The sequence below is a fragment of the Leiobunum rupestre genome, chromosome 8, assembly GCF_980474605.1.
Source record: "Leiobunum rupestre chromosome 8, qqLeiRupe1.1.hap1, whole genome shotgun sequence".
Lineage (NCBI taxonomy): Eukaryota > Metazoa > Arthropoda > Arachnida > Opiliones > Sclerosomatidae > Leiobunum > Leiobunum rupestre.
The window spans coordinates 8,481,017-8,493,728 of NC_143391.1; the positions used below are offsets into that span (position 1 = coordinate 8,481,017).

At 35.9% G+C, this 12,712-nt stretch overlaps 1 protein-coding gene across 1 annotated transcript; it reads left to right on the forward strand.

Annotated features, from left to right (window-relative positions):
- The first annotated feature begins 7,998 nt into the window (after positions 1–7,998).
- Positions 7,999–11,936, forward strand: LOC149932311 (dynein beta chain, ciliary-like). Its single transcript, XM_090157101.1, has 8 exons — positions 7,999–8,259; positions 8,370–8,566; positions 9,011–9,348; positions 10,170–10,420; positions 10,697–10,945; positions 11,209–11,382; positions 11,444–11,560; positions 11,634–11,936. The coding sequence occupies exons 1-8, from the start codon at positions 7,999–8,001 to the stop codon at positions 11,934–11,936; spliced, it is 1,890 nt and encodes a 629-aa protein (XP_090013227.1).
- Positions 11,937–12,712: the final 776 nt, after the last annotated feature.

A 12,712-nucleotide genomic window follows, 5' to 3' on the forward strand; every position in this document is an offset into this window, starting at 1 on the left:
ACCCATCATGTACCTTGCTTATTTTGTCATGGGCTCTTGGACTAAGATCTAGCCACACGAAGGATTTTTCATTTCCAAATTGGTTTTAATGGTAGCATGACATAAAACTATCAAAGCAAAGCTTTGGGGAACCCTTTTGATTTACAATAATTCTAGCCATCCTATTAAATAATTATAAGATGAGATATTTAATTTATACTAAGGCTGCGTTCAACAAAACTATCAACGGAGAAAAATCGTTGAGTTATCGTTGAGTTCTTTTAATCAATGCTACGTCACAAAAATCTAAAAGTTGTTGTACGATTTATAGTTCGCTGACTTAACGAACAAAATATCGTCTGCTACCCCTCCTTTAACTTTGTCGAATGACGTCACGACACCGATGAGCAACAGAAAAACCATCTCGCTCAGCCGATGTTTCCGCTGAGTCTCCGATGATCAACGTGACGTCAAAACCGGAAGTCAAAAAACCCGTTCAGCAATAAACCGATGACCGTTGAGCAAGCCGGTGTACAAGCTTCCATACCCACCTACGCACTCTATCAAAAACGTGTGATTTCGCCGATGCGGACACCGAAATTATGCGACACATCATTCAAACTTGCAACTCAAACCAACTGCGTCGACAAGCTCTTCGTGATCCAAATATCACACTCGACGAACTACTAGCTCTAGCACGATCTTACGAACAAGCCAACATTTAAGCTATGAAAATGGAAAATCGGGATATTCAATCTTCCACAAATCTAAATGCTTTGAAAAATACCTTCATACCCACTCAATCTCGGCGCCAGCAGCTTTCTACCCAGCACCGCCGCAGCCACACTCCATCGACACAAAATCAACCAACGCCATCATATGCTTCTGGACGACGTTACCCGACTCCTCATACTGAACGCTCACAAACGCTCAATTGTTTTAATTGCGGTGGTCTGTTCCCGCACCCACAAGCAGGGCCGTCTTTACAAACTGTGAGGTCCTGGCACTTTTTATTTTGGGGGCCCCCTATGGTGGCGTACGAATTGGGGGCACCAAAGTGGCGACGAGATAGCAAGTATAGGGTGTAGTCGAGTACTCTTCAAGGTAGGGCAGGGCGAAGAGAAATTTATCATTTATTTTTGGTATCATGTACGGCCACAGTGAGGGAGTAATTGCCGCCCCCCGCCCTTCAATGAGCTATGCCCCGTTGCCCTTCTTGGATCTAAGTTTTTCCCGCCGTTATTTTCGATTAATTATCGGAGACTAGGCTAATACCCCAAAATGAACTGCGGCCCGTCCGCACCAACGTATTACTTGGGGAATACACTGCAGTAGAGTAATTACTTCAAATGTGTCTTATATAACTTACGGAAAGCCCGTTCATTTGAATCATTTATCAAACCGTTCTGTGTGACCGCCGAGCGAGCGAAGCGAGTGATGTTGCTATATCATATGGCACTCCCTTAGAATGTCTGCTGGCGCCCATATTTCGGTTTTTAGAAATCATTTGTCAAATTTGATTTCGAAAATGACCGGAAGTATTCGAACAAATACCGCCAGGTTTGACAATTTTAACTAAAGGGAACTTTTTATCATATACCAAATTACAACGTTTTAGCGTGAGGAGTAAATTTCCATCGACTATGAAAGCGTGGTATTTCACAGATGGTAAATAACGTGATATAAAATGTGAAAAGTTGTTAAATAATGGTAATTAACACAACAGCATAAAATGGGAAAAGATAACGTTATGGAATAGGTTAAACTTTTTGGCCCCATCAATCGTAGGATGATATTAAAACAATTCCTCGGTGACTTTCTCCCCTCCAACTTTCTAAACGTGCTACCAGCATTGCTGATATAATTTTCTTACGCCTTTTCCATTGGCTTATGCTCTGGGTTACTATATACCTAAAGGCATAAGTAACAAAATATTATATTTCCTATCACCCAATGCAACATTTTTAATGATATTCTGTTTCCCCAATGACAACCTAAATCATTATGTTGCTAAAAACTGACACCGGTCCTAGAATTACTTAGTCTTTGTAAGTTCCAGGTAACAACGCGCGGGAAATCATTGCTGTTAGCCATTTTCAACTTTTGATGAACGAACCCAGACCCTTTGAAAATTAAAACACTTTCACAAGTATCAGAAGAAAATTAACTTCTGTAAATATAAATAACGCTTGGTAAAATAATGATGTATTATTGAATCGGAAGTGAAATATCAGAATTATAAACACTCGCTTCATTCTTTAAAGGGAATATAACCTCTGGTATTTTGGTCGCCCTCCAACGGTTTCGCTCTTGGCCGCTTCCTCCTTTGGCTTTAGAGGCATCGGCGCTGCTTAGTGGTTTACTTGAGAGGTAATCCTTAAAATTGTGGGGTCTTCCATTCAGATCGCGTTGCAGGTTATATTCCCTTTAGAGTACTTCTTTTTGAATTTGAAACTTAAATGCGTTTACGATAGTTACTATCGCCATCAAACTCACCTGGCATTTACCGACGAAGAGTTTAGCAAGGGAAGAGTCTCCCCTTCCAAAACCTTCGATTACACAATCACTGTCACAGATTTTCCTTCGCGGAAATCGTTCAGTGTTATACTTATTCGTACTATGTGATTTATGCTATAAGTAATATCGTGAGCTAAGGAAATTTCACACAAAACAAAGACAAAGATACAGAAGCTAAAAGTTTTTTGTTAGGATACAGTATATTTTCTTTTTGCTATAATTATTTCATACACATTCCTTAAAGAGGGAAACACTTCAAGATAATGCTTCGTGAAACATTTTACCGCCTTCTCTCAAACACTGCAAAAGTTTCAGGGCTTACGGGCGAAAATTTTATGGGAATGTCAAATAATTTTGTAAATTTGACAAAATCAAATAGTAAAAATGTTTAAATAAAATACTCAGTTTTCTGAAATTCATTATTTGGTATTTCAGAAAATTAATAACAAAACTTCGATCCACCGGTGGGAATAGTAAACCCGCAATTTAACGTCACAATTTAGTCGTATCAAATAGTGGCAATATCTTATACGGATTTACTTCAAGCTCGTTTGACGTCAACTTCGCACTCTAAACATAGTCACCCTAAAAATTTGACTGTGTCCGGAAAACTGTTGGTGAAAGACAAAGCCGGTTTTAGGGCAAGGCGAACTAGGCGACCGCCTAGGGTCCCGCGGTAAGCGCTACCTTTAGGGGCCCTGAGACGATTCAATGATTTGAATTTGATTCCGGATAAGCTTTTATGATTCGAACTCGATTCCAGAACTATTCGAAGATGATTCTTTGATTCCGAAAAAAATTAAGATTATCGGTCAGATTCCTGTGATTTGGAATATGGGAATCAGGTGTATAGCAATTTTATGAATTTGTACACCGAGCGACCAAACCCTATTTGTTTATCACATTTCCTCGCCAAATTTGTTATGTTGGGAAAGGGGCACCGCACGCCCTAACGCCGGCCCTGGTAAGATAAAACAATTTATCGAAGGTAGAAATCAGCTCCGACTAAATATGCCCGCCGATTGCAATAAAATGTCTCAGTGAAATAAAAAAAAGTGGGGCCAGGATAAACCTTTTCTTCGCTTAGCCATTATTGCAAATTTGAAATTTTAATGTTGAATGGTTTTGTTTTGAGCCCGAGGGGGCCCTTTTCAAACTCTACTCCAAGTTGAAATGGGCTGCGTTCAACAACTATCAACGGAGAAAAACCGTTGAGTTATCGTTGAGTTCTTTTAATCAACGCTACGTCACAAAAATCTAAAAGTTGTTGTACGATTTATAGTTCGCTGACTTAAAGAACAAAATATCGTCTGCTACCCCTCCTTTAACTTTGTCGAATGACGTCACGACACCGATGAGCAACGGAAAAACCATCTCGCTCAGCCGATGTTTCCGCCGAGTCTCCGATGATCAACGTGACGTCAAAACAGGGGCGGCTCAAGGGCCGGGCAACCCGGGCAACTGCCCAGGGCGCCGGTTTGAGAGGGGCGCCGAAATTGTGTTGTGCGCCTTTTTGGTTTACCAAGAATTGGATTTGTTTATAAAATTTTTAATGAAAGCATAACATAATTTGAAAAATCTTTAGCTAATTAGAAATACAAATCGTTTTCCCAACCAAAATGTCCAACATCGTCGATGAACGTTTTTTTGCGACTATTTATTTTACAATAGTAAATAAACCATAAAATTACGGTGCATATTTCTGACGGATGAAGCATTATCCTGGTATTTTCATTATAAACCAGGGTATATAATATTAAGAAGAAAAAGTGGTTGGGCGATACCACAAGAATAGAAGTGTGCCAGAATGTTTAGCCCGGTGTACCTAGCAACAGGGGCCATGCCACCGGGGGCCTATCATCATAGTGCCCTACGCCAACGTCCCCAAGCCCGGACAGGTGACAAATCCAGCATGGGTAGTAGTACCCTACTACTGATGGTCGCACCTTTGACGCAAACCACTCAACCCAGCAAAAGGTGCAGCAGTGGGTGGACCAATTCTTACTTCACACACAGGGGTGGGATTAAGAGTGGATGCTGTAGCAACTCCAGCCGACCTGAGCTGAAGCTCAGTTTCCAACCCAAACCTGACCAAAGTCGGAGGTGGAGGTATGACCATTTGATCAGAGCTAACATCTCCCAGTGCGCCACCGCCCTTATGGGTTACAAGAGCCGGACCCCAACTCCCCGGTAAAGTCACCAGTTATTGCACACCCATTTAGGGCCACAAGAATAGAAGGAAGCCCAAAGTAATACAGTACTTCAATGTACTTGCTTGCTATTTCGTTGTCGTTTATCCAGCTTTATGATAAATAAACTAGCCATCTTCAAGAATTCTATTTGTTTCTCGGGCTATTATGAACCTGCATTTAATATTCTAAAATACATTTAAATTGTTTTCGATGGCTAGTTCCAAAGCAGTCTATCGGTACGATTTACTCTGTCGTGTGTCCGTGGTTACAGTTAGTCTCTTCTATTTTACGCGCACGCGCAGAAAGCCATTTATTAGTTTTAGTTAGATAGATATTAATTAGAGTCACGTTGAATTGAATTAAGATGTCCGAGAAAAAGAAGCATTCTGGTTCTTTATATAAAAAAAGGAAATGAAGAGAAATCATTGAAGCAGAAAAGCAAGCGACAGCTTTAAAAATGTTCATAAGTGTAGGCATATGTAACATAATTACTCATAAGTATGCCTCTGTATAACATTTCCATTGAAAAAAATTCAATGAGACCTTGTTTCACGCGGAACATATATAAAGCGAACCCTAAAATTCAAAAATGCTTATAATCCTTGCGCTATTGAAAAGGTTACCATGGAAATGAAATCATGTAATCGCGAGGCACGAGCTAAACGTGACATGGGCAAAGCCAGAAACGCGCGAGGAATTCTCACTAATTTCCGTTTCCAATCAGTAAAGTTGATGACGCTTATTTCGTCACGGAATTGTAAGTGACGTAATTAACGTCATATCCCGTGAACAAGGTTTCATTAGTGAAAATGCTTTTATGGCATACTTATGAGTTATTATGTTACATATGGTGTAGGCCTTAAAAAATCCCGCAAAAAGTGTTTTAATCAAGTTGTTAAAGCAATTAATGTAAGGAATAAAAGAATTAAGTTTACTAAGAACAACCCGTGAGTTAAAAATAAAAATATCCATTATTTTTATCTTTAACTCGCGGGTTCTTCGTAAACTTAATTCTTTTATTTCACATATATTAACCATGATACTATTCAGTATGGACATTATTATTAATGAACTTAAGGTATACTAGTCTTGCCACCTGTGACCTTACCTAGTGTTTCAAGCTCCATGTAAAATGACCATGTACCAGAAAGAAGGTATTAAATATGTTTACACAAAGTATTTAGAAAGTTATTATAGGGATTATTTATTGTTATGAAAACGGTAAAATTAGAACATGGACATGGTAATGTTTTTACGGGGGGGGGGGGGGGGTTGTTTTATTTAGTCTCAAAATAAGAGGGGCGCCAAAAATCCCCCTTGCCCGGATGAGAAAAATGTCTTGAGCCGGCCCTGCGTCAAAACCGGAAGTCTAAAAAACCGTTCAGCAAAAAACCGCTGACCGTTGAGCTCAGCGCTGAGCATTTTTAGAGTTGTTGAACGCAGCCATGAATACATTCATGGAAACACTTGTTGCATATCGACGTACAAGTGAAAAGTTTCCATTATTTCAACAAGCACTTTATAAACAGTAGCTTGCAGGTCCTTGCTCTCGGAAATATTACTTCTTGGAAATTTCTTTGAACATGTTTTATTGAATCGTCTATTGGGCAGTTCCTCCTCTTCATCATTACTTCGTGATGGTGATAGCATATTCTTATTCTAGAATATCTCCAACCCTAGCTTTTTACGGTTCTTTCACGAAAATCTAGTCAAACGCTGGTGTGAAGAGGAATACCAACTAGGCCGATTTATTGTTGTGGGACTAAAACACTTCAAGTTGGGGTACTTTAAGCCTCGTCGATTAATCGGAAATGGAAATACGAACATGATCATGCGCAAACCCTTTAGCACAGGTCCACAAAAGTATTTGAAAAATTCGGGCCGAATTTCAGGAAGCTCCACCTCCTCGGCCACGTGACTCGGGTATACCTTCTGCTTCTCAAAATACCAAATTATGTAGCTCCACCCTCAAAATTCAAACGATTCTGTGGCCCTTTTATGTGCTCCTAGCCTCCTAGGTCATATGAGCTGCTCTGAATTATAATGATAAAATACTTCTTTATAGGAAAACCTTTTAAGTAAACTAGTATTTAAAAAAGTGCCCTAGACATTGACAATTATGTTAAACACTATGTTGTAGTAGTAGTAGTAGTAGTAATTATAAATATTAAAAAAATTCGTTCTGATATATAATGATTTGGCATTTCAAATTTAGTTTTCCGGAAAGAGCCAAAGATTGCCCATCACATCAAGTCATACATAACAAAGAACCATAAATATATACATAAAGAGGGTTAAATTTACAAAGAACATGACTTAATTACTGAGAGAGCCTTCTTTTAATAAATAGTTGGGTCGCTTTTTGTTGGGTTCATCTTAAGGGCATTCCAGTCCTTGATACTCCGAGGGGGGAATGATACGAATGAGGCAGACTAAGATATTTATTTGATTTAAGTACACTAGTGTGTTGCACAGTTCTGAATTTAATTTTAGACCTTTCTTTAAAATTTTACACAAATTGGGCTTTATAAGAACTCTTCTAAAGCCCAATTTATGTTTTAGACATTCTGGTCCAAGTAACTAGTTTCTAAACATGGTATTGGGTTTTTTGGCCAATTTGGGATGTCACAACCGAAACCTTACCAATAATTTACAGTGTAGTGTAAAATTAATAATTTGGAAAAGTGTAAAAAGTGTTAACTTTATCTCCCACTGTAAGTGAACAATTTTCACCTATCTCAACATATAAAGCTGGGGCACAGTTTTAAATTTCTACCAGATAAATTGTGAGAAGTTTTGAGCATCAGGAGATGGAAAATTTGTAGGATCATTTTGCACCATTTTTAGGAATAATTTCTATTGCCGTATGTCTTTGGTCAAATTCTAAATCAACTAAACTATAGAGCATAGACAAATAAAATATTATCTTCTAAGAGAAGAGTATCATACAAATTATACTGCTCCCATGGGCGTCATTTATTTTTTCATTAATTAATAGAATTAAAAGCATTGGAATAAGAGGCATGTCATTGAAAAGCAAAATAAATGATAATTATATGGTCAAGATTTTTCCTGAATGGGCAATGAAAATTAAGGTTCTTCCTGTTGCCATGGTTACTTTTGTTTGTCAGAGCTGATGCTAAGCATCACAATCAATAGAGCAATAAATGCTACATTAGATTATTTTATAAAATCAAGCTCTTTATAATATATGGATAATATGGATGGCATTGAAAATGATTTAAGGATTCAATATATGGCCACGTATACATTATTTACTTTAAAAACGCGGAATGAAAAATGGACAAAAATGCTGGGCAATGAAACTAACATGAAACTTCTTGTAAATTTTTTGGAAACTGATGAAATTATGATTTTGATTGTGATAGAATTACCAAATGGAAATCTTAGTTTAGTCACTAATCTTTCTGGTTCTCTATCTGCGAATAAATCGGTGTTTTTTGTGAAAACTTCAAAAACTACCATTAGAAAAACTAACTTTCATGGGCAAATGTCTTGTGGAGATCTCTCGAGATTACCATTTCAGCATACATCAGCTATTATTGAGGAGGTATTTTATGACAAAGAAAAGATTAATTTTTATTTCCCTGAATCAACTTAGTAGACTGCACCAAGTACTTTAATCACTGTAGAAAATAAAACAGCTATAAAATGTTCCAGGTTATCTATCCACTTATTTGTGATCTTTCACTACGAGAAAATTTAGCAAAAACTTCCTTCAATGATTTACAAAATGAAACTGAGCAAATATCTGCACATTTACGTAAAATCAAAGGAAAGATATATGGAAAAACAGTTTTGCCTGTTATGGATAACATGCATGGAATGCAAAATTCTGATCTCAGTGCCTTAACTAGGTATTTTGTACATTTCTTTAGCAAAAAAACATTTTACATTATCTTATTATTGGACAATTTTTTTTTAATATTATTTATGTTATCTTAATTTGAGGTTTAGAAATTTTTACAACATATGTTTATCAAGAATATATTTATTTATACTTAGGGATAATTAATATGTTGAGGCAACTTTTAATATTTATCCCAATTCACCTCACAGTTTGCCTCCATATATACTATAGCAATTAAATTGGTATAGTACCTCATTGGTTCCCTAAAAGTATTTATTCCAATGTGTTGAAAACACAATTAAGTTCGTGACATTTTTAACTTCCATCCTTTCTTGATATGGGAAATTAGATATTGGTGCCTGCGAATTTTCTCAACATATTATCCCTAGTTATAATTAAATACATTCAATGTCTACCAATGTTATATTCTCACACTTTAAATATAAAACAGGGATAATATGCCACAAAATAATGATTTTGATGACTCAGTCCAAAAAATCGAAAAGCATGTTGTTAATTGGAACAACCAAGTACAAGAAACTCTAGATCAAAGGCCTGTAGAGCAATCTTGTGAAATGCAGTTTAACTCAAATAATGGAAAATCAATAGAAAACCATCTACCAGGGCCTGATACTGAATTAATATTCTGGGAAAAAAGGTACAATAACCTAGGTGAAATTTTAAAGCAGCTAGAAAGTGACGCTGCTTTGCAAATGATAAGCGTCATTGAAAGAACTAAGAGCCCATATCTGTTGTCTTTTATTAAGATGAAAGATGATGTTTTAAAAGGTAATGGAAATCTCTTAAAGTTTTGAAGATAAAATAATATACACTTGGAATGGAAGGCGGGGGTGGCCCTGATGATTCCCATAGAAACTAAGCAGAGATTTTAGCTTGTGCTGTAGCACCCATTCAACTTTAACAGGAGTATATCCTGCATGGCAAAATCATCTGCTAACACACTCTATGACTTGTTTTTATCGTAACTATAACCGCTAATAGGTTCTGTTAAACCTGGTGGTGATTCACCTAGAAGCACATTTATACCACTTTAGGCTCCTAGGTGCAATGTGATTTTGGAGCATATGTTACTGACCTAACACAAAATGTTATTATGTTAAATTTTGTTCTCCACCTCAAGTGGTTAAATTGTGAACCATAGGTGTGCAATAGGTGTAAAATCAGCCCTCAATCCAGCATGAATGTAACTTCATACCGTTTAATGAAGCTCACTTACCTCATTTCCGCTTCTTTAATAGGCCTTAGCCTTAAAAAAAATTAGCTGGTGAAGGAGACTCCTTACCGTTGTTACCTTAAAATTACACACAGCACCAAGTTTGTTCGCGGCATAGTGTGTACTACAAAATCAGCTTGATAATTTTTTAAGTTTCAACAAAGATTTAATCTATTTATTTTAAATTTTTTCCTTCTTGGATGATTGTAGATTGCTATTGAATTTTAAAAAAAATTGTTTGTTTTACAATTGACGTAGTAAGCCCTGCACATTTCTCTCAGTGGCCATAGAGCCTCCAACATTCCGAGTGTATCCATATATAATTTTCTGGTAGCAGTGTTCTAAACAAAGTAAATAAATGGTATTTCATACACAGCAATAGAAGAAGCCAAGGATCTAAAGGAAAATTTTGAAAGATTACAGCCTCAAATTGAAAATTTGGAACAAACCTCATTCAACTTGCTTCCATCAGTCATAGATTCTACTATGGAGACCATAGCTGAATTTTGGAATTCAAGCAATTATTTTTCTTGCCTCACAGGCTCCAGTTCATGGACATCCAATTTATTAAATTTACCGCATTTACCTCGTCTTCTGAAAAAACTATCTAATATATTAGTCCACCTGGTTAGTTCATTCTAAACAAATGTCTAGAATTACTTTTTATTGCTTAAAATTAGAAATTATACTATATGTTATCATGCTGCTAAGTTAAGTTTAAACTACCAAAAGTAGCAGAGTTATTATTTTATAATCACCCATAGATGAACAGCCTTATGTTAGTTTAATGAACAGTTTGAAAAGCCCAGTCAATAAAAAGTTAAATTTTATAAATCTTAAGAAAAAATAATTCCTAGCAAAGAACACTAGATTTTTTTCAAAAAAACTTCTTTGTTTCATCAGCTAGTTCTTATGATGTATGTTATAATGAAGTGTTGTAGATATCTTGGTGATCCAGCTCGATTATTCCATGGAGAGATAGAGGAAAGTATGGAAAAAGTCAAACTGTGCCTTTCAATTCTGCAAAATTTTTACGAACAATTCTCAAAATACCAAAATGACTCTATGCAACAAGAAAAACGCTGGAACTTCTCAGAAATGCATTGCCTAGACTACTTTTTCCTTTACAAAAAGCAAATTGAAACAATACTTGTATGAAATTTTACATAGTCTGTCAGTAGCGTAGCCAGAGATTCATCTAGGGAGAGGTATAATGGTTCCAAATTTTCCAATTTCATAAAAATTACATGAGGGGCCGGGTTACATTGTTAGTGCAAATTTAATGCAGTCCAAACTATTAAACTTAAGTCAAAGGGAGGGTCAGGCCAGGACCTGGTAAACTCCCTGGTCTACGCCACTGTAATCAATTATGAGAAAGATATACCTTTAATATATTTTTATTGGTCTGTTGATAGAATCTTTTTGAAACAGCTGAGGATTTTGTAAAGCTTGAAAAAATTAATTTTGGAGGGCGTTCTGGACTCAATATTATGCTTTCCACAAAAGTTGAAGTAATCCGTGAAGAATTTTTCAGAACTTTTGGATATTTTAGTAAAGAAAACAGCAAAGCTTTCAATCCTTTTGATAAGGTTGATGATATTTGAGGAGCTAATATTAAAAAAGTACTGAATTAAATTTTTTGCGTTATAGGAATTTGAAATAGACGTAGAAAATTTCAACGCAGTATTAATGAGTTTGGAAAAACAATTATGTACTATAGTTTCATCAGCAATTTCTAACAGTTTGAGTGCTGTTGTTGCATTTAAGGTGGCAATATTTACACTGATCATAATAGGTAGATAATGAAAAAAATAAGTCAAATTAAAATTTATTTTTTCAGGTGCTGCATATGTTTGTCCCACTTATGAAGAGAGAATTTATCAGCGTAGCAATATCAAATTGTCAAAACCATTTAATAACGTTATTAAATTTGGAAGTTAATTCTATTAGTCAACAAGTGGATAAGAAACTGAAATTGCCAGATTTAAACACAGAATCTCACCATTTTCGAATAGAGAACAGCTCCTTGTGGAAGTTCCAAAAACATTTTCCACCAGTAGTTGGAACTTTGCAATGGTCCCATGAAATTACAAAGGAGTTGGAAAAACTATTTACAAGTTTTAATCATGTTAAGAGATGGTAAGTCTGTGGCATATCATTTAGTTAATATTTTTCAATGAATAATAGTTACAATTTCCATAAAATAAAGCAAAATCAGTGAAGTATAAAATTATTAATAGGTTTAATCACACTGATGATGTCAAGCTTGTCTTTCAAAAATATAACTCATTGCTCGACTCATTAATAAAGTTTGAAATAGTCACAAATAAAGTCACATACAAAACCTTTATAAAGAAAAGTAAATTACAGGTTTGAAGACAATATATTTCTGAATTGGAGCCATACTGTCAGTAAAATTGTTGAGGAAAAATTAAAATTTTCTCTGCTTTGCAAGCATCCATCAAATGTCAAAGGAATTTTCCTTGTAAATTTTGCTCCAGATGTAAAAATATTTTCCATATTCTCAACTATATAATTTGAATAGTTATTCATTTATGTTATAATTCTACATAGCTCACAGCACTTTTAAAAGAGATTAAACATATGAAAAAATTTGGAAGCAGATACCAAATTCCACCAGCTACGGAAGCATTTTATGCTAAGAAGGATTTGTATTTCCAATATACAGTTAAATTAGAGGGGGCTATATCAGCATACAATGATATTATTTTGAGTACTCTACCTCTGGAAAGGACTTTAATTCAACAGCAACTAATAGAACTTGAAAGTATCCTCTCTAATGGGTTAGCGGACCTCAATTGGAGCAGTGATGGTATGTAATAGCAAAATTCGAAACCAGAAACTATCCGACAGAGCTGTAACATTAATTAAATGAATTTATTTCCAAGGGATTGAAAC